The 21,850-nt window shown below is 39.6% G+C and overlaps 1 protein-coding gene across 1 annotated transcript; it reads left to right on the top strand.

Moving 5' to 3' along the window:
• The first annotated feature begins 1,799 nt into the window (after positions 1-1,799).
• Positions 1,800-20,857, top strand: slc26a3.1 (solute carrier family 26 member 3). The gene is made up of 19 exons (XM_079654386.1): positions 1,800-1,975; positions 2,825-2,964; positions 6,151-6,261; positions 7,829-7,989; positions 8,420-8,584; positions 10,234-10,386; positions 10,516-10,598; positions 11,328-11,475; positions 12,794-12,907; positions 13,071-13,148; positions 13,634-13,729; positions 14,694-14,800; positions 15,315-15,384; positions 15,461-15,553; positions 16,789-16,884; positions 17,422-17,622; positions 18,841-18,895; positions 18,976-19,109; positions 20,719-20,857. The coding sequence occupies exons 1-19, from the start codon at positions 1,848-1,850 to the stop codon at positions 20,737-20,739; spliced, it is 2,154 nt and encodes a 717-aa protein (XP_079510512.1). The 5' UTR covers positions 1,800-1,847; the 3' UTR covers positions 20,740-20,857.
• Positions 20,858-21,850: the final 993 nt, after the last annotated feature.

Below are 21,850 nucleotides of genomic sequence, written 5' to 3'. Positions count from 1 at the left end.
TGATATACACCTGAACATCAACAGGAGAGGACTCTTTAAAGTAGAGACACTACATACTGATATACACCTGAACATCAGCAGGAGAGGACTCTTTAAAGTAGAGACACTACATACTGATATACACCTGAACATCAGCAGGAGAGGACTCTTTAAAGTTGAGAGACTACATACTGATATACACCTGAACATTAGCACGAGAGGACTCTTTAAAGTAGAGACACTACATACTGATATACACCTGAACATCAGCAGGAGAGTACTCTTTAAAGTAGAGACACTACATACTGATATACACCTGAACATCAGCAGGAGAGGACTCTTTAAAGTAGAGACACTACATACTGATATACACCTGAACATCAGCAGGAGAGGACTCTTTAAAGTAGAGACACTATATACTGATATACACCTGGACATCAGCAGGAGAGGACTCTTTAAAGTAGAGGCACTACATACTGATATCCACCTGAACATCAGCAGGAGAGGACTCTTTAAAGTAGAGACACTACATACTGATATACACCTGAACATCAGCAGGAGAGGACTCTTTAAAGTAGAGACACTACATACTGATATACACCTGAACATCAGCAGGAGAGGACTCTTTAAAGTAGAGGCACTACATACTGATATACACCTGAACATCAGCAGGAGAGGACTCTTTAAAGTAGAGACACTACATACTGTACTGATATACACCTGAACATCAGCATGAGAGGACTCTTTAAAGTAGAGACACTACATACTGATATACACCTGAACATCAGCCGGAGAGGACTCTTTAAAGTAGAGACATACTGATATACACCTGAACATCAGCAGGAGAGGACTCTTTAAAGTAGAGACATACTGATATACACCTGAACATCAGCAGGAGAGGACTCTTTAAAGTAGAGTCACTACATACTGATATACAACTGGACATCAGCAGGAGAGGACTCTTTAAAGTAGAGACACTACATACTGATATACACCTGAACATCAGCAGGAGAGGACTCTTTAAAGTAGAGACACTAGTACATACTGATATACACCTGGACATCAGCAGGAGAGGACTCTTTAAAGTAGAGACACTACATACTGATATACACCTGAACATCAGCAGGAGAGGACTCTTTAAAGTAGAGACACTAAATACTGATATACACCTGAACATCAGCAGGAGAGGACTCTTTAAAGTAGAGTCACTACATACTGATATACACCTGGACATCAGCAGGAGAGGAATCTTTAAAGTAGAGACACTACATACTGATATACACCTGAACATCAGCAGGAGAGGACTCTTTAAAGTAGAGACACTACATACTGATATACACCTGAACATCAGCAGGAGAGGACTCTTTAAAGTAGAGACACTACATACTGATATACACCTGAACATCAGCAGGAGAGGACTCTTTAAAGTTGAGAGACTACATACTGATATACACCTGAACATCAGCAGGAGAGGACTCTTTAAAGTAGAGACACTAAATACTAATATGACCCTGAAAATGAGCAGAATATATCCTCTTTCATTTTTCTTCAATTAAAAGTATTATTTCAAATATAAATTGTTCACTGATACTAACCCAAAAACAAATCTCAACATGTGGAAAAACCTTGTGTACAATTTCCTTATGCAAGGGGCTGAAGCAAAGATTTAAAAATGTTTTTACATATCACACAATGGATCATAAATCTGCTTAATGATTGAACAGAGTGAAGACAAAACTGACGTAGAGATGAGATTGATCTGCGATTACAGATAAGATAAAATAACAGGGAGGCGGCGGGCAAAGGTTTTTATAGAATTCTTCCTCCAGAACCTCTCACATGATCTGGGATCTGTCAGACATGTTAGCATGGTGACTTTTAGGAAACAATATGTGGTGTCCAGACCCGTGTACTCTGATGACAGCTTTGATGGAGACCATCAAAAAATCTACAGGCTGCACAAAACCACCTTGGATCATTTGAAAGCTTATCTGACGTAAGTGAACCCTGAGATTTGGCTTCATAACTTTGAGATATTCTGCAAAATAGGTGTCAGACTTTGATATATGATAACTTTATGCATCAGTTTGCACTTTAAAGCAGATGTGTATCTTGGCGTTCGTTACCAAATGATAGAAAGGGCTGTATGAACATATTTAGGTTTAAGAAAAAGTATAAATAATAATAATAATATTCAAATATATATAGACATTTTTATTCATTGGGATAAACCCCTTGAAATGCACCATCCCGTTTTCAAGGGGGTCTCTAATCTAAATAATGATTAGACAGTATGGAGATGTCAGGTAACCTGTTTCGCTGATGCTCGATTGTTGTGTTGAGTTTGATTTGTGTTTTTTGGTTTGTATTGTAAAATAATAACCTACTTTTAAACTGTGTACGCTGTTATTTGGCCCTTCGTAGTGTTTATTTTACAGACAGACACATATTTTTATCGTTCACAGTAAATTTGTATATATTTTACTTTTTAGTTCTGATCTATTTTCTATTTTGAGATGTTTATGTTTGTTATTTTTTACTCTTTTTCAAATTATACGCAATGCCTTGTTTTAACATGCTGCTGTGACTGAAACATTTCCCAATTTAGGATCAATTATCTATGTTACTAGTATTGGTTGTAAGCAGCTGTTATTGACAGACAATCTATTTTGAGTAATGTGTCAAATAAGACTCTCCTTCCTTGCTCCTTTCCATCATAAACTACAAAAAAATCTGCATACATGTTTGTGTGTTATAATAATTGCCAAGAGTGGAATAAAAAAATAATAAATATAGGATTTGATGAAAGTCAAAGGAAAATGCTCTGTCTTTCTGTTAAATCCAGCTGTGACTCAAAACGAGCCAAGAACGCAGTTCTCTCTTTTCTGCCCATCATTGGCTGGATAAGGATCTACAGAGTTAGAGAGTGGCTGCTGGGAGATGTCGTTTCTGGGATCAGCACTGGAATGGTGGCCATTATGCAAGGTGAGGTTTTCCAATCCGGTTTTAAAACTATGCACAGCACTGAAACAGCGCTTTTAAGAGTTTTTAATGACATCCTTTTATCTACTGACTCCTGGGACTGCGTTGTGCTCCTACTTATTGATTTAACTGCTGCTTCCGATACAGTCGACCATGACATCCTGATTTCTCACTTGGAGCAGTGGGTGGGCATTGAGGGGAAAGCCCTGGAATGGTTCAGGTCATATCTGAAGGACAGCCTTGGTGACTCCGAGTCATCCTCTGCTCCACTCCTGTATGGGGTCCCACAGGGCTCAGTATTAGGCCACCTGCTATTTTCCCTCTATTTGCTCCCTCTTGGGTCTATACTTAGAAAGCACGGCATCGCATTCCACTGCTATGCTGATAGCCAGATGTATGTCCCACTAAAAAAGAAGGAGGGTTACTCAAGGGCTAAAGTGCCTAGAGGTCATAAAGGCCTGGATGGCGTGCAACTTCCTAAAACTGAATGAAGGAAAACAGAAGTAATGTTTGTTGGTGGCACCACTGGCATCAATTCTGTAGACCTGGGTTCCTTGGCTCAGCACACCAAGCCCACCATTACGAACCTTGGCATTAAAATGGACCCTGAACTAAAACTTGAGTCAGACTTTTATCACCTGAGGCAGCTAGCCAAAATAAAACCTTTTCTCTCCAGACAGCAGTTTGAGACAGTAATCCACGCCTTTGACACCACTCGGCTGGATTACTGTAACTCTCTCTACATGGGGGTCAGTGGGTCCCCCCTCGCTCGTCTGCAGCCGGTGCAAAATGCTGCAGCAAGGCTTTTAACAGGAAATATGACCAAATTTCCCCTATTTTGGCTTCGCTCCAGAGTTGCCAATAGATTTTAGGTTTCATTTCAAAATCCTTTCATTTGCTTTTAAATCCCTAACTGGCATGACCCCACCATATCTTTCTGAGCTGCTACACCCTTACACGCCCACCCGCCCTCTCAGGTCAGCGGATCAACTGCTCCTGAATGTGCCCAGAACCAAGTCAAAGCTCAGAGGGTGTTGCTTCTCTGTAGCGGCTGTGAAACGATCTGCCCATGCATATCAGACAGGCCTCCCACATTACATTACATGTCATTTGTTAGACGCTTTTATCCAAAGCGAGTTACATACATTCAGTTTTTTTTTTTTTTTCACAGAATATTGCCCTTAAAAATGTTGATTCCTGGATGGAAAACATGGCATATGCTTATGATTTGTGCTTCCATTATAATGTTGACATATACATTGTGTGATATGTCAAGACTAGCAGAATCAGAGACATCTTTTGAATCATTTCTTAAAACTAATCTCTTTATTAAAGCCGTTCACTAATAATGCCACAACTCTACATCCATTTGGTTGACCTGATGTTCTGGGCCCAGGAGTTCAAAACTTTAAATCTCAATCAGATCCGATCAGATTTTGATATCCCATTTTTTGTTGAAGGTATTTTTTCTTTAATCTAAATTACATTTGTGATTGACAATCTTTGTTGTGATACTTTCATGAGCATAAACATTTATGTCATCAACATTTGGTTGAAAACAAAATAGGCCAGCACAAACGTGACCAAAAAATGAAAAGTAAAATTGATTTCCCATGAAGGCTAAAAATTGTGTATTATTTCAGTTAACAAACTTTGCCATCTTATTTATATTGAAACATATTTTTAAATAAATTGTACAGTACATTTTGCTCTGGTAATCCACTGGGAATCCACCCCTCTGGTGGGATCAGGATAATCCAGTTTTTTGGGATCAAACTGATCCCAATCCTGTGTTGTCGGTTTGAACTACCCGTTTTGAAGATTTGATCCAGATTAAAGCTTAGATTGGATTTTCTGATCTGGTCGGATATCAAAGTGATCCTAATCCTGTTTTTTGGTTTTGAACTCCCCAAAATCCAAATCTGATTTGATCAGATAGGGATTAAAAGTTTTGAACTCCTGGGCCCTGGTGCCTTAACAGCTTGTTTTTAATCCATGTAAAGCACTTTTTATATTCAGTATCTACTGACCACACTGTACTGTACGATCGACACAGAAGTGGCACTGTCCCAGAGTATTGCCCTAAATATAGTAAATTCCGGATTGAAAAACAGGGCATATGCATGTCTAAGTATAAATATGACACTCAGTTTATTTCCTTTTTTAAATATTACTTATTTTCGACATTGTTGTATTCAAATGCAGATGCAACTGACTTCACTGATGTAATTGAAAAAAGGGCTTAAGATAACACTTTATTGATCCCAGACAGGGATATAAAGGAGTGGCAGCAGCAAAGGAAGTTCAAACTGTGAAGTCTTTATCTTTAAGGGTGTTCTCTAACAATGTTTGTCAGTTGCCAAGATGTCATAACAACTTTTGTGTTGTATTTGTTTTTTTTTAATATGGACACACTGTTTAAAAGAGTTGATCACTTCCTTATTGTTCCTTTAGCTCAAAATGTCAAACAGCAATGAACAAATTCCTGCCAAATGTATAATACTCGCATCAGCCTCAGTTGTACTGTGTATTATGCTAATTAGCATGCTAGCTAGAGAAAACTAAGGCATTCTACAGGGTCAAAAACGAATGTGTTAGCTTGTTGACGTAGCATTAAGCTACAGTAGGAAACAACAAGAGCTGCTAGCATGGCTAAGAACTTTTTTTTTGTATTTGTTTTTTTTAATATAGACACTCCTATTCCCAGAATGATGTTTAAAAGCGTTGATCACTTCCTTAATGTTCCTTTAGCTCAAAATTTCTAACAGCAATGAACAAATTCCTGCCAAATGTATGATACTCGCATCAGCCTCAGCTGTACTGTGTATTATGCTAATTAGCATGCTAGCTAGAGAAAACGAAAGCATTGTACACGGTCAAAATCTGCTAAACTAATGTGTTAGCAAGTTGACGTAGCATTAAGCTACAGTAGGAAACAACAAGAGCTGCTAGCATGGCTAACACTTTTTGTTGTGGTTAAATGTCTGCAAAATGTAATCCACAGTAGTATTGGTTAGCTTAGCAACAACAATTAGCTTCTTTTGCTAATTTAGCAGCCATTTTGTGAATCTTTACCAGGTTTAGGCCCGAAAAATGTGCTTTTTAGAGATTTTTTTCAGAGATTTCTTAAATGCAAAATATCCATAATTATTTATTCTGTGTTTCTTGTTTTGCTGTGGTCTCACCCAGGTCTGGCCTTCTCTCTGCTGGCTTCACTGCCTCCCAGCTACGGCCTCTTCACAGCTTTCTTCCCCATGCTAACATACTTCTTCCTCGGTACTTCCAGACATATTTCCGTAGGTAAGTCATGCAATGCTTAGGCTATAATATTGTTTTATACATTTGCTCTAAAACAACAACTTGACTTTCAATAACTTTTAAGCTGGAAATTCTTGGAAATAACTAACTATGCCAAAGTGTTTTCAATCTAAACTTTTTATTATCACAATTACCCTATCTTAATTTTTGATAAACTGTCCCTAAAGGCCTCTAAGTAATAAAAACTTTTATGAAATCAGACACATCACTTATCAGCCTTATCTTTTTGAAACAAGATGTGTTGAGATAAGATTGGGTGTAATACCACACCCAATCTTATCTCAACACCTCAACACACACCTTCCTCACCTCAACACACACCTTCCTCACCTCAACACACACCTTCCTCACCTCGACACACACCTTCCTCACCTCAACACACGCCTTCCTCACCTCAACACACACCTTCCTCACCTCAACTCACACCTTCCTCACCTCAACACACACCTTCCTCACCTCGACACACACCTTCCTCACCTCGACACACACCTTCCTCACCTCGACACACACCTTCCTCACCTCGACACACACCTTTCTCACCTCGACACACACCTTCCTCACCTCAACACACACCTTCCTCACCTCGACACACACCTTCCTCACCTCGACACACACCTTCCTCACCTCAACTCACACCTTCCTCACCTCAACACACACCTTCCTCACCTCAACACACACCTTCCTCACCTCAACTCACACCTTCCTCACCTCAACACACACCTTCCTCACCTCAACTCACACCTTCCTCACCTCAACACACACCTTCCTCACCTCGACACACACCTTTCTCACCTCGACACACACCTTCCTCACCTCAACACACACCTTCCTCACCTCGACACACACCTTCCTCACCTCGACACACACCTTCCTCACCTCAACTCACACCTTCCTCACCTCAACACACACCTTCTTCACCTCGACACACACCTTCCTCACCTCGACACACACCTTCCTCACCTCAACACACACCTTCCTCACCTCAACACATGCCTTCCTCACCTCGACACACACCTTCCTCACCTCAACACACACTGTCCTCACCTCAACACACACCTTCCTCACCTCGACACACACCTTCCTCACCTCAACACACACTGTCCTCACCTCAACACACACCTTCCTCACCTCGACACACACCTTCCTCACCTCAACACACGCCTTCCTCACCTCAACACACACCTTCCTCACCTCAACACACACCTTCCTCACCTCAACACACACCTTCCTCACCTCGATACACACCTTCCTCACCTCGACACACACCTTCCTCACCTCGATACACACCTTCCTCACCTCAACACACACCTTCCTCACCTCAACACACACCTTCCTCACCTCAACACACGCCTTCCTCACCTCGATACACACCTTCCTCACCTCAACATACACCTTCCTCACCTCAACACACACCTTCCTCACCTCAACACACGCCTTCCTCACCTCGATACACACCTTCCTCACCTCGACACACACCTTCCTCACCTCAACACACACCTTCCTCACCTCAACACACACCTTCCTCACCTCGACACACACCTTCCTGCAGGCTCCTTCCCAGTCCTGAGCCTGATGGTGGGAGCGGTGGTGACCCGCCTCGTTCCAGAAGTCGGACAACCGGCAAACATCACTGGTTTTGATGGTTTGACCCAGGACCAGCAGAGAGTCCTGGTGGCCTCTTCTGTGACCTTCCTCATGGGGATTTTCCAGGTACATCTGTCTTCATACCTGTTGGGAAAATACTGAACGTACTCTTCCAATATCAGAGTCCACATGATAACAAAGGTATCCCAACTGTAGCTGAGTACATGACAGGATGTTTGATTACCTAAAGAGCATCAGGACTGTTTTAGGAAAGATTTTTTTGAAAAAGTAAGATTTTTTTGAAAAATTCAGGAATTTGTGATTTTCAGAAAAAAAAGCAAATTTTCTGAAAAAAACTGAATTTTGGGGAAAAGTCAGAATTTTGAGAAAAAGGGTAGGAAAAACACACCAGGTGAACAGAATCAGGTAATCAAACAGGAGGGAAACCACAGAGACAGGAAGTAAAATCAGACCTAACACAAGCTTTCAAAATAAAACAAACAGATCGTGACATTTCAAAATAAAAGCGTATTTTTCCCCTCATTCTTTCACCCAGCTTGCCATGGGTGTCCTCCAGGTGGGCTTCATCGTCAGGTACCTGTCCGATACTTTGGTTTCCGGCTTCACCACAGCCGCTGCCGTCCACATCCTGGTGTCCCAGCTCAAGTTTGTGTTGGGGTTAACCGTTCCAGGCATCAACGGTCCACTCGCTCTCATATATGTAAGTCAAGGATGCATCATTGTTGAGACTTTCTTGTTTTCAAACTAGCAGAGATGGACCAACCCGACTGTTTTTAATCATTCAGACAGAAATTAGAGAAAAGAGGAGATAAACTATAGCTTAAAACATACAGACAGTTGTGAGAGGAAACAAAACTCCACAAATGTCAGTGTTTTGAGTGAAAGAAAACGAATGTATGCTAATTTCTACGGCTAGAATCATGAACATGTACAATAAGGTACACATTTCACATTGCTAAGCTTCATAATATGTCTTTCTTTCTGTCTTACTTCTTGACATAGCTCTAATACGATTATGCACATGCATTCAGGACAACATAAATTGACTGTAAAGCAGTAATGGATATGTTTACAGACCACTTTCTGCAGTATGCTGATATCTAAATGAAACCATGGTAAAATATAATAGTGAAAGCTGAAGGAAAACCTCTACAGAATTTGAAATGCATAATGTTTATGTAGTGCAGCTTTACATGTGACATTCAAACCAGCAGGCTGTCGATTTAATTAAAGTGAGATATGGCCCAGAATCCGAATTACACAATTAAACTAATAATAATAATAATAATAATAATAATAATAAATGATATTTATATATTGCCTTTCAAGGGACCCAAAGTTGCTGTACATGGTGGACAAACAAAACAAACAGACTATCAAAGGGCAAACAACAAATAAAGGAAGCCGGGGGACCAAGAAAGGGCTCGGGCCCGAAGGCCAGGGTGAACAGGTGTGTTTTCAATGATGATTTGAAGATGTCCAGGGAGGCAGCATTACGGATCTCGGCAGGGAGTGCATTCCAGAGGGTGGGGGCCGCAACACTGAACGGAGGAGGCGAGAGCGGGGGATGGAGAGCAGGCCCGTGTCTGAGGACCGCAGACTCCGAGAAAGGGTGAAGGGATGGAGGAGGAGGTCCGATAAGTACTGGGGGGCGAGGGTATGGAGGGACTTGTGTACTTACTGAATCCGGGACTTGACCGGCAGCCAGTGGAGGTGGATGAGGGTGGGGGTGATATGTTGCCATGGCTTGGTGCGGGTGAGAAGCCTGGCGGCCGAGTTCTGGACGTATTGGAGCCTGTCCAGGGTTTTGCTGGGAACCCCGAACTAGCTGATGCTCTGTATGTGATGAATACTTCCATTCTGGAGAGGATCACAAATACAGCTGAGATTGAAGCTCAAGCCGGTGATCAGTGATTATTAACATTTTTAAGTATTCAGGAAAGGTCAGAATTTTGGGATTTTTTAGAAAAAGTCGGAATCTTTTGATTTTTTGAAAAAGTCAGAATTTCGAGAAAAATTCCTAATTTTTTGATTTTGAGAAAAAGTCCTAATTTTTAGATTTTGAGAAAAAGTCCTATTTTTTTTATTTTGAGGACAAGTCCTAATTTTTTGATTTTGAGAAAAAGTCCTAATTTTCAGATTTTGAAAAAAAGTCCGAAGTTTTAAATTTTGAGCAAAAGTCCTAATTTTTTAGATTTTGAGAAAAAGTCCTAATTTTGAGAAAAAGTCCTAATTTCTTCCCTCTTTTTTGAGATGGTAGAAGGCGGATTTGGTAACAGATTTGAAAGAGAATGGAAAGAGAATGTTGTGATCATGCTAAAATGCAGAGTTTTCACTTCTTTTGCACAGACCCTGGAGAAGGTCTTTGTCCAGATCACCTCCACCAACATCTGCGACCTGGTGATGTCCATCGTGATCATGGTGGTGGTTTTCATCGTGAAGGAGCTGAACGACCGATACAAAGCCAGGCTCCCTGTTCCCATCCCCATAGAGGTTATCATGGTGAGAGGAGACAATCTTATGAACTACAAATCCTGTTTACATCACTATCAAAGTGTAACAACGTTGATGTGTTCAAGCTAGCTGGGATTGAAGAGTTGTTTCTCTCTATGTGTGTCTTTGCTCTCACAGACTGTCATAGCTTGCGGTGTTTCCTATGGCTTCAACTTCGAGACGAGATATGATGTTGAGGTTGTTGGCAAAATGGTCAGTGGGTAAGTTTTGCACGTCATCAGTGGATTCTAAGTCAAAATCAGATTTCTATGTTTGGTAATGCAGTTAAAGCAGGACATCTTGACTCAAGTAAAACTAACAATAACCCAATTTTGAAACACTAAGTACTGGATTTCAAGATTTTAAGAAATACTATAAAGACATAATCTGCTAAATATGCTCAAAATATACAAAGTAAGAGTAGAAAACAGAATGTTATAGATTGTATAATAGTTTTCTAATGCTGATGAACCTATGTGACAGAATTATAATTCAGTTTGAAGATGGTTGACCTAATAAGATGTTTTTAAAAGTTCACAAGATAAATCTGAGAGAGGTCATAAGGTAAAGAGAAAAATTAAGAAAAAACGAACTTCTGCTGCACAAATGTACTTCATTGAATTGACCTTTCTTTAATATTTTGTGAAATATTGAATTATTTACCTAATTTAAAGGTTATGTCATGAAAAACTATAGGAAAATGTTGAGGTAACACTACTGGAACAAGACAAGCGCCCACAACTTGATTTATGTTGTATAAAGAGTCAGAAGCTCCAAAGGTTGGGAACCACTGTTTAAAATGAAATGTATTTTATGACCTAATGAAACAATGTGTAACCACAGCTTTGAAATAAGTGTAGTCCCTCAAAATTGAATTTAAGTACAGTATTTAACAAGTATTGAGCTATAGATCTTATGAATGCACGATTAAACACTGTTTTCATTTTCAGGTATGAATCTCCTATCGCGCCAAATATTGAAGTATTTCAGGAGAGTGCAGTTGAAGCTTTCCCCATCGCCATCGTGGGCTTTGCTGTTGCCTTCTCTGTGGCCAAAGTCTACTCGATCAAACACGACTACACCATCGATGGGAACCAGGTGAGTTTTGTGTGGTCACTCCTGGCTCTGACAGCAGAAAAATAGTTAATTTGTTACCAGTGGCGGACTGGCCATCGGGACGAAGCGCGATGGGCCGGTGTTGTGTCAAATTATGCACCCCCATCATGAAATGCGCCCCTTGTCACGGGAACGCGCATTTGTAAATGAAACGTTAAGACCTTAAAACGATGCTTAAAACGAAAAGTAAACGTCTAGGTTTTTTTTAATGGTAATTTACAGACTGAGAGTCGCTTAGTGGTAGCTCATTATAGTCTTGATTCTTGTGGTTAAACTTTTCGCTCCGTATTTTAATGGTAGTGGTGTCGAATCCTGGATTTTGCATTCATTCGTCACTTCTTTTTCAAATTTTGACGTCCTGTCTGTATACACGTGCTTTAAAATGTATTGTTTAATTTTACATATTTGTCATATATATGTTTACAAATGTTACATAGTCTTTGTCAGCATATTTTTGCCACGTTATGCACCCCTTGCTATCTTACAAAATAAAAGACTCACATTCATGAAACTTGCTCCATTCATTGGCACTAGTCCTACAGCCATACCCTGAAAAATGCTTGAGGGTCGGATGAATAGAAACATCTTTTTGGATGGGGTGCATTTTATGACAGGCCTGCTTATCACAATATGCACCCCCTTGCTATCTTACAGCTATACCCTGAAAAAAGTGGGCCGGTCGGACGATGTGGGCCGGTCGTATAAGTCACTTGCACCCCACCCCCTCCCCCCTGGCAATTTACTAGCGGTACCGAAGTGGGCCGGTCGGATAAGCTGCTAGCATCCCCCCACCTCGTTGACAATTTACCGTCTGAAAGCAGAAGTCTAGGGCAAATCATTTCAATTCTCTTCAGTGAGTATGTCACAAAATGATTTAAAAAGAAAAGCCAAACTCTGAAAAATAAGTAAAAATCATGAAAAAAAAGTGACATTTCGAATATGAGATGCATTGTGGGAAATGTAGTTTATGGGCAACGTGCTTCTGTAAATCTGCCCGTAACGGTATAATAAACATATGATATTCTTTGCAAGCTCTTGTGGGGCCACAGAAAATGATGTCACGGGCCGGATTTGGCCCCCTTGAGTTTGACACCCCTGCACTAGATGCTCTTTTTAGGTTTTTACTAACATTGTTATCTGCTAGCTATCCCCAATTTCTAGAAATATAACCGTATTAGGTCTTAGGATACCTTTTTTGTATCCTGATTACATGTAATCTGTTGCTCCCCAAACCTGGTGCTTTCATGTGTTGCATTTAGTCAGAGAGGTAACTAAAGTCTCTATGGTTCGTTGAACCCAGGAGCTCATTGCATTTGGAGTGAGCAACATGTTTGGTGCGAGCTTCAAGTCGTTTGCAGCCAGCACCGCTCTGTCCAGGACGGCCGTGCAGGAAAGCTCAGGAGGAAAAACACAGGTCAGAAATCTACACTCACAAATGTTTTACTACCTCACTACAGTAGCATGTTATTGTCTCCGAAAAGAGGTATTGTAAAGTTGCTCTACAATCTGGTTTATAGACATTGTAATCCTTCATTGGCACGCTGAAATAAAAGATTAACTTGTTTTTGTAAATGCAGATTGCAGGTCTGATCTCTGCCATGATGGCCATGATTGTGACTGTGGCGCTCGGCTTCCTGCTGGAGCCTCTTCCCAGGGTGAGGAATAAAATAAGGGCTTCAGACAATATAATAATAATAATAATAATAAATTATATTTCTATCGCTCTTTTCTTGAACCCATAGATGCTTTACATTTGGGAGGGAGGGTAGACAATCAAAACAAAAACAAAAACAAAAAGTATCAAAGAAACAAAACAAAACAGAAAAGCAGTCAGGAGGCATTTGGTTGAGAGGAGGGGGGGGGGGGGGGGGGGCTTATGGATACAGAGTTGAAGAGGTGGGTTTTGAGGCGGGACTGTAAATATGTAAATGAATGAAGACCTTAACTACCATCTACTCTTTAAAGTAGAGACACTACATACTGATATACACCTGAACATCAGCAGGAGAGGACTCTTTAAAGCAGAGACACTACATACTGATATACACCTGAACATCAGCAGGAGAGGACTCTTTAAAGTAGAGACACTAAATTATGAACCTAAAAATGAGCAGAATATGTCCTTTTTCATATTTGGCAGTCTGTCCTGGGTGCTTTGGTGATCGTCAACCTGAAGGGCATGCTGATGCAGTTCAGAGAAATCCCGTACTTGTGGAGGAGGGACATACTGGAGTGTGTAAGTGATTCCAAAGTCTCGTAGCTCACAGCCACATGTTGTTGTTTTTATTTACTTTATTGTCTTTTAATCTCATGTGTTGTCTGCAGAGGTGGGAAGTATCGGAGTACAAATACGTCGTTACTGTACTTAAGTACATTTTTCTGGTATCAGTACTTTACTCCGCTACTTATTTTTCTGACGACTTTTTACTTTGACTTGTTACTTGTTGAACTCAAATACCTGTACTTTCTACTTCTTACATGTTGAACACAAATACCTGTACTTTCTACTTCTTACATGTTGAACACAAATACCTGTACTTTCTACTTCTTACATGTTGAACACAAATACCTGTACTTTCTACTTCTTACATGTTGAACACAAATACCTGTACTTTCTACTTCTTACATGTTGAACACAAATACCTGTACTTTCTACTTCTTACATGTTGAACACAAATACCTGTACTTTCTACTTCTTACATGTTGAACACAAATACCTGTACTTTCTACTTCTTACATGTTGAACCCAAATACCTGTACTTTCTACTTCTCTCATTTTCCAAACAGGCTGGTTCCTTTAGTTTGAATGTGTGTTTGGTGGCGTGATCATTATTATTTAGAGTCATTGCGTGCCTATTGATTTGAACACGATCCGTGTATCCATCATTTCCTGGTCTTCTCTAAAGAAGAGGGACCAATGAAAACGTTGTCATGTTGCCGTTGGTCAGCATGGAAACATTCATTAGCTAACAATGAGATTATTGTTCTATTAATATAAAGGGAGGTCAGGTACTCTTTAAAACAACTGCTAGTTATGGGTACTTTTTACTGAAGTACATTTCGAAGCCTCTTTACTTTTACTTGAGTAAAGAAGTTTAGTCAGTACTTCTACTTTTACCAGAGTATTTTTAAACACGATTGTCTCTACTTCTACTTGAGTAAAGGATGTGTGTACTTCTGCCCTCTCTGGTCGTGTGCAGGTGGTTTGGGTCGGGACTTGTCTGGGTGCCATCCTGCTGGGTCTGGATATCGGTCTGGCGGTGGGGTTGGGGTTGGAGCTGCTCACTGTCGTCTTCAGGACTCAATTGTAACGTCACAAGTTATTCCTCTGATAACTAAAACACAGATGTACTGCAGTGGATGAGAAATTACATCTTCACCACAAAGTAACACACAATAATTCAGAACCAGAATTTCTTTATTCATAAATGTATGTTGTAACAGCAAAAGTAGAGATAGAGACAACAAATAAAGCAGTATTAGATAAAAGGGCTGGCATGCATGTAAGTTATTACAATTTACAAAGTACACATGCAGGTAGAAAAGCAGCAGCGACAGTATTTTATAATATAAATGAAGTGTAACATGTAGAAGTTATTGTGGTAGAAGCTAGATACCAGGTAAGTTATATATACTTACAGACACTTGTTAGAGTATTCAAATTGTCAAACTATTAACTACTTAAGAAGCACTTATAAGAAACATATCCAAGCAAAACATCAAACTCTAACCAGCAGAAAACCTGCAATGACAATGTGAATTTTCTAAAATAAGATATATAATAATATATTTGTATCATGGTCTACTCCATGTCTTTCCAGCCCTCGCTGCTCTGTCTTGGTTAACATCTCGGGGACAAACCTGTACAAAGACCGCAAAGATTACCTGGATGTGAGTAAATGCTATCCAATAAACACTTTTAGACACTTTCAGAATCAGCTATTCATCTAACTGTATCTCCTCTCAGATATTGGAACCAAACGGAGTAAAGATCTTCAGGATCCCCTCGCCTATCTTCTTCGCTAATATCGAGTTCTTCAGGGACAAGTTGGTGGAAGCTGTACGTACGACACACACTTCTCCAACCTATACAAGATATGATAAGATGTACTTTATTCATCCCAATTTGGGGGGAAATGACGTTGCAGCAGCATAAAAAAACAAAATAAGGCATTGCACATATAGTAACAAATTAAAAGAGTAGAAATTCCAAAAATGTGAACTTCTAAAAAAAGAAATAGAAATAAACCAGCATTAGAGAGTAAGAAAATATAGGCCTACTGATGACCGTGAAGATAAAAAATCCATAAACTGTCTGACAAATCAAAACACTATTGAAGGGACAATTTTCTGTTAACCCAATACACACAATATAAGCAAGATATTGTTTACCTCAAGTATATATACAAGTTTATAAAACGGACAAGTCAAATCAAGCAATCTGATTGGTTCTTAGCCGTGATATAATGAGCGTATACTACGGGTAGAATTGTAGTTACTTTTCACAACAAGTCAGTATCCCTCCGCGTCTGAGAAAAGCTACAACCGTTACAACTGTTACATTACGTCCGTCACGAAACTAACTAACTAACTAACTAACAAACTAACTAATTAACTAACTAACTAACAAAGCTTAAGATGGAAACATGTAAGGGATAATGTGCAGCAAGGACTTATTGACCGTTGTTAATGACGCTCACATCTCACATCTCACATCTCGCATCTGCAGAAAGAAGTCCGGTCGATTTAACAGTTGGGCTGAAAAGCAAACTGCATGCTTCGCGTCGGGCCGAACCACGCCCCTTAACTGTGATAGAATAACCATATACCACGGCCTGTCGTGAGCTATTGCTTAAATATATGGGACCAAGTCATGTTTAGCAAGTCACAAGTAAGTCTCTATGCACTAAAGTCCTGAGTCAAGTCAAGCCTAAACTTTGAAAACCCACAAGTCATTATATCCTTTCACCAAAACAGAATATAAAATGTACACAAATCATGAGTGCTTTTAAAAAATGTTAAGTTGCTCCTGAACTCAAACATTAAATAATACCATAACAATAATAACAACATCAGTAAATGCATTGTTGATCCTCATCGAATTGCAGATCAAACTGTTCTTTATTAGTCATATTAATAATGTGCTAATGAATTTGCTCTCTGCTGGTAAAGTGTTTTTTTTCAGTCTGACTCGAGTCCAAGTCATGTGACTCGAGTCCACACCTCTGATATATAGTATATATATATATATATTTGTTTTTTTTAAATATAAATTGTCACTTTAACATGTTCCAGGTTGGGTTTAACCCTCTGAGGGTGTTGAGAAAGAGACACAAGGCTCTCAGGAAAATCAAGAAGCTTTTACGGAAACAGGATGGCGACATATCAGAGGTGAGAAATCAAAGATACGATACACTACTGTGCTTCTTCTTCTTCTTCTTCTTCTTCTTCTTCTTCTTCTTCTTCTTCTTTCAAAAAGCTTTACTTTTCTGTGGAAATAGTGAATGTACTCTTCCAGTATCAGAGTCCACATGATAACAAAGGTATCCCAACTGTAGCTGTGAACATGACAGGATGTGTGATACCTAGAAGAGCATCAGGACTGTTTGAGGCATATGATAGCTATGTGATTAACATGATGATTCAGCCTCTATGGAGAGAGACATATGACAAGCATGATCATTTCTGACGTGGAGCTAATCTGAAGTAAACATTGAATACTGCTTTCTATTCCTCCATCTTGTGACTGAGTAACTCCCTCTCTTGGATATCAGCATGTGAAGGACACTGTTCAGGAACTAGTTGAAGCTCTGTATGTGATGACTACTTCCATTCTGGAGAGGATCACAGATACATGGATCCTGAGATTGAAGATCAAGCCGGTGACGAGTGATATTTTCCTAACATTTTCCAAAATCTTCCAAACAGAAAGGCATGAAGGATCTATTCTGCATGAATGTGGAGGATTCAGATCGGCCCTCCGACCTCAATGACCTTCCCATCCGGGTGAACTGGAACGCAGAGCTTCCCGCTAACATCAGCGTTCCCAGAGTGGATATCCACAGCCTGATCCTGGACTTCTCTGCCGTCTCTTTCCTGGACATCTCCGCTATGAAGGGACTCAAAACGGTACCAAGTCGTCAAAGCTGAACTCAATTTCTCTTATGTTCATTGCTTTGTTTTTTATGCTGCTGCAACGCAAACATTTCCCAAATTGGGATCAATAAAGTACTTATCTACCTACCTACCTACCTACCTACCTACCTACCTACCTACCTACCTATCTACCTACCTATCTACCTACCTACCTACCTACCTACCTACCTACCTACCTACCTACCTACCTACCTATCTACCTACCTACCTACCTACCTAGCTACCTACCTACCTACCTATCTACCTACCTATCTACCTATCTACCTACCTACCTACCTACCTACCTATCTACCTACCTACCTACCTACCTACCTACCTACCTACCTACCTACCTACCTACCTACCTACCTACCTAACTACCTACCTACCTTACCTACCTACCTACCTTACCTATCTACCTACCAACCTATCTATCATCTATCATCTAATTAATGCTTAGTCAACTCCACCTTTTAATGGCTTCTGCATTCAGTATTCATCAACTACCCCTCGACTAGAAATAAGTTTGAACTAATAACTAATTATATGTACATATTTACAAATATTATCAAATACTATAAGGCATAAACTAGAATAAAGAATGTATTTGAATTAAACGTGTGTAAACAAACTCTGTTTATTCTTCAAATCAATGCTGTTTCAGTCACTTTATTAGTTATGAATATCCATAGGCAGAACTTATTAAACTTGTTCCAAATAAATTAAAATTGTAAAAAATAAAATCACTTCTTCTGCTGCAGATTTTTCTTTGTAAGAAACAGCAATATAAAAAAGAAATAGTCAAGATTGTATAACAATATGTTGAATACTACAAAGCAATACAATTATTAGCACTGTTTACATTAAATAATATGTACTAGTTACAAATACTATGAAATACTAGTATGAATAAACCAAATCATTTATTGAAATTATTTGCCATCTCTGCTGTGACACTTTTTCAAGACATCGCTTCTTCGTAAGAACAACCAAAAAAAAAAAATGAATAGATAAGATTCAATAACAATATGTTGAATACTATAAAACAATTACTTATTTATGAATGAAAAAACTCAGCCATGAGACAAAAGAAACCTGCCACACCTAATTCATTGACAATCCACTGTATAATTGCAATAAAATAGAGCCAACTTGTATTTGTATCTTGCTAATTACAAATCTCATAAAATAACGGGCTTTTTGATTCCACAGGCACTCAAAGAATTTGTCCGTGTGGATGTAGACGTTTACATTGTCTCTTGTGATGGTGAGTTTCACGAATGTTTCTTAAATAGCTCAACATCCCATAGTTAAAGTGTCTGTAACAAGCTTCCCATGTGTGGACAGCGTACATCCTGGAGAAACTGCACAGCTGTCTGTTCTTCGACGAAGAGATCCTGACCTCCATGTTCTTCCCGACGCTTCACGACGCCGTGCTGCATGTTCTTGAAAAGCACCAGGAGGACAAAGGAGGCCGGGTGGTAAGGAAACTATTGTTATAAATATTTAAAAAATCGTTTCTGGAGTGAGATCAAGTCACGTTTAGCTTTAGGGATAGCTAATAGGTTCATTATAGTAGAAGGTATTTTTTATTTTTTTATACAGTTATGAGACGTTTGGAAGAGAAATGGCCTTAATAAATCAAAATAATTCAAATTAAAGTGATAGTGTAATATGAATGTAATTGAAATGCATGCAATAGGCTTACTGTTTCTTTATATACGTGTAAATACATTGTTTTTGATTGTGATTGTTGGGGAATAATTTGCCCTGTCCTCCTTCGCCCTCTGACCATACATGTCAACCCTCCCGATTTTCGCGGGAGACTCCCGATTTCCTTGCCCTCTCCCGGTTTCCTCCCGGGCTCATATTTCTCCCGCATTTCTCCCGATTTCTGACAAAATCACATTTACACACGACTGTTTCCACTCGGACTTTAATACAGCTACACCATTGTTTGGTTTCCATGGTAACACGTCTCTTTAGTAGCGCTCGCAACTGAAAGTCTGAGAGGGTGAGGCAGATATTCACAGAAAACAGAACAAGAATTGACAACTACTCCCACTCTCTGCTCACTCCTTTCCAGCCCACACATATGCTCCATCAAGGACGGTGCTACAGGCCGCAAGGCAGTGCACTTACAACTACAATAAGCGTGTTAATGTTAATCTAACAGCTCCGGCGAACCATTAGCACATCCCTCCCCCCCCAATTTTAGATTTTGAAATGCTCCCGATTTCTGAGGTCTAAAGGTTGGCAAGTATGCCTCTGACGCAGCTGACCAACCTTGAGCATCCGCTATCTCCCTTAAGGAGGGGCTGCCCTAGCATTTTGTTGATGTTACCAGTTTGTGACCGGGCACCTCTCGGTCAGAGATAGTTATTGTTGTGGGACACCTGGAAAACATCCTTCTCGGGGTGTAGATGACCCCGAGCCATAAGTGACAACTAATGTGATTCAGTGTCCTCAGCTGTTTAGTCTATCTATTGAAGAATGTTGATTATTACACTCTGGACTAGTTCAAACCTGGAGCTACAGGGGGGGTCTTCAGAATTGATTGTGGCATCTCTGTGGTCAACTCGTGGCCCGTGACATGTCGTGTGAATTCTCCGGCCGAAGCTCCAAATAAACCGTCAGTGTTTGCCTTCAAAGCTCCAGCTCTCCATCGTGTCTCTCTCTGAGTCCTCCTGATTCCAATTGCTTCAGAAGTTTCCCCCACAGTGATATTAAAATAAAATCACAATGAAAGTGTCAATGTCATCCAGCAGAAGGCTAGTAACAAATCACTATGTAATAACTCACATTTTCTTCACTTCATTATGTAATAACACTCGCATTTTGTAGTAAATAGTTTGATTGTCATACATTAAACCATATGGCAGCAGTTATTACAAAGGTGTTTGTGATGAAAATGTAAATTTTGAAAGAGGCAGGACTAAAACCTCTTATTGAAACTGAATATCTAAGATGAGTGTCTGTAAAGGGACCAATTATGTCTCAATGCAACCATTCTAAAAGAGTAGATATAAGCCTGTGTTTTATAGTATTTATATATACATTTTTTTTACTCTAACACTCTGTTTTTTTCAGATAAAAGATACCAAACTCTAGAAGAACCGTCTCCAGGATCATCCTTTAAAAAATGACCACAGAATATAGGAAATATACTGTAATATAAAATGTGTTTTTCTCATCATAACATAATCAATAAAACTAATATTGTGAGTGAGTTTTGTTTTTGAAATGCTTTACTGCTGATCATGTGAACCAGTCCAGTGTTTCCCATACATTGATTTATGTGTGGCGGGCCAAATATCGTCCACCACAAATGGATCTCAGAAAAAAAAAAAAAAAAACTTTTTTCCCAAGAGCCCACCCCAAATGACTCCTGTTGGAAGTCACACACACACACACACAAAGGGGGCGCAACAGCGGTAATTAAAGTTTAAAAGTCTCAACAATGCTACAACTACTGTCTGGATGAATGTGAAGTATTTAGTTAAAGAAGGATGAAAGCGTAATTAAGTATTAACTATTGGAGTGACTTTGATGGTTATTGGACTCAGGATGAATTCATTTGGATTCCCGCTGTATGAAGAAATTAAAGGACGGCGCGGAAGTGGAAACAATTCACAAGAGGATTAAACTGTTTAAAACACATGCTCAAAGTAAACCGGATTTTGCCGATGTGTTTATGTGGATTCAAAAGTCGTAAATAATCTACAAAATGGAGGAGACCTATCTGATCGGAGCAACTGTGACAAATAATCCAACTGAAACCGGCATGGACAATGACTATGTTTTAGAAATGCGCTTATCCAGAAAAGCCCGGTTTGGACACTTTACGGGCAGAAGGAACATTTCTATTAAAGAAAGGATTATACATTTCTGTCTTTTAATGCCATTAATAGCTACTAACTTGAATTTGTATTCAAATTAATCAATTGTTTTTTATATTTTATTGTAATGTAGAGACAAGGCTTTTAGCGACAATCATGTATTGCTTTACAATTATGTTTAAAAAAAAAAGTCTAAATATGATATTTGGCATCAAATCGTCTGAGGCGCGCCCCCCAGGTTGGGAAGTGAACCGCTGGTCTAATGGATAGTGAGGTGGGCTGATCGGAAGGTTGCGAGTTCAAATCCCCCCTGGAACACCACTTGCCCTTGAGCAAGGCACTTAGCCCTCGGTCACTCCACGGAGAATGTCCCTGTAATTGGT

Source organism: Notothenia rossii (assembly GCF_949606895.1).
Source record: "Notothenia rossii genome assembly, chromosome: 10".
Lineage (NCBI taxonomy): Eukaryota > Metazoa > Chordata > Actinopteri > Perciformes > Nototheniidae > Notothenia > Notothenia rossii.
This window is presented reverse-complemented; position numbering and strand designations above follow the sequence as displayed.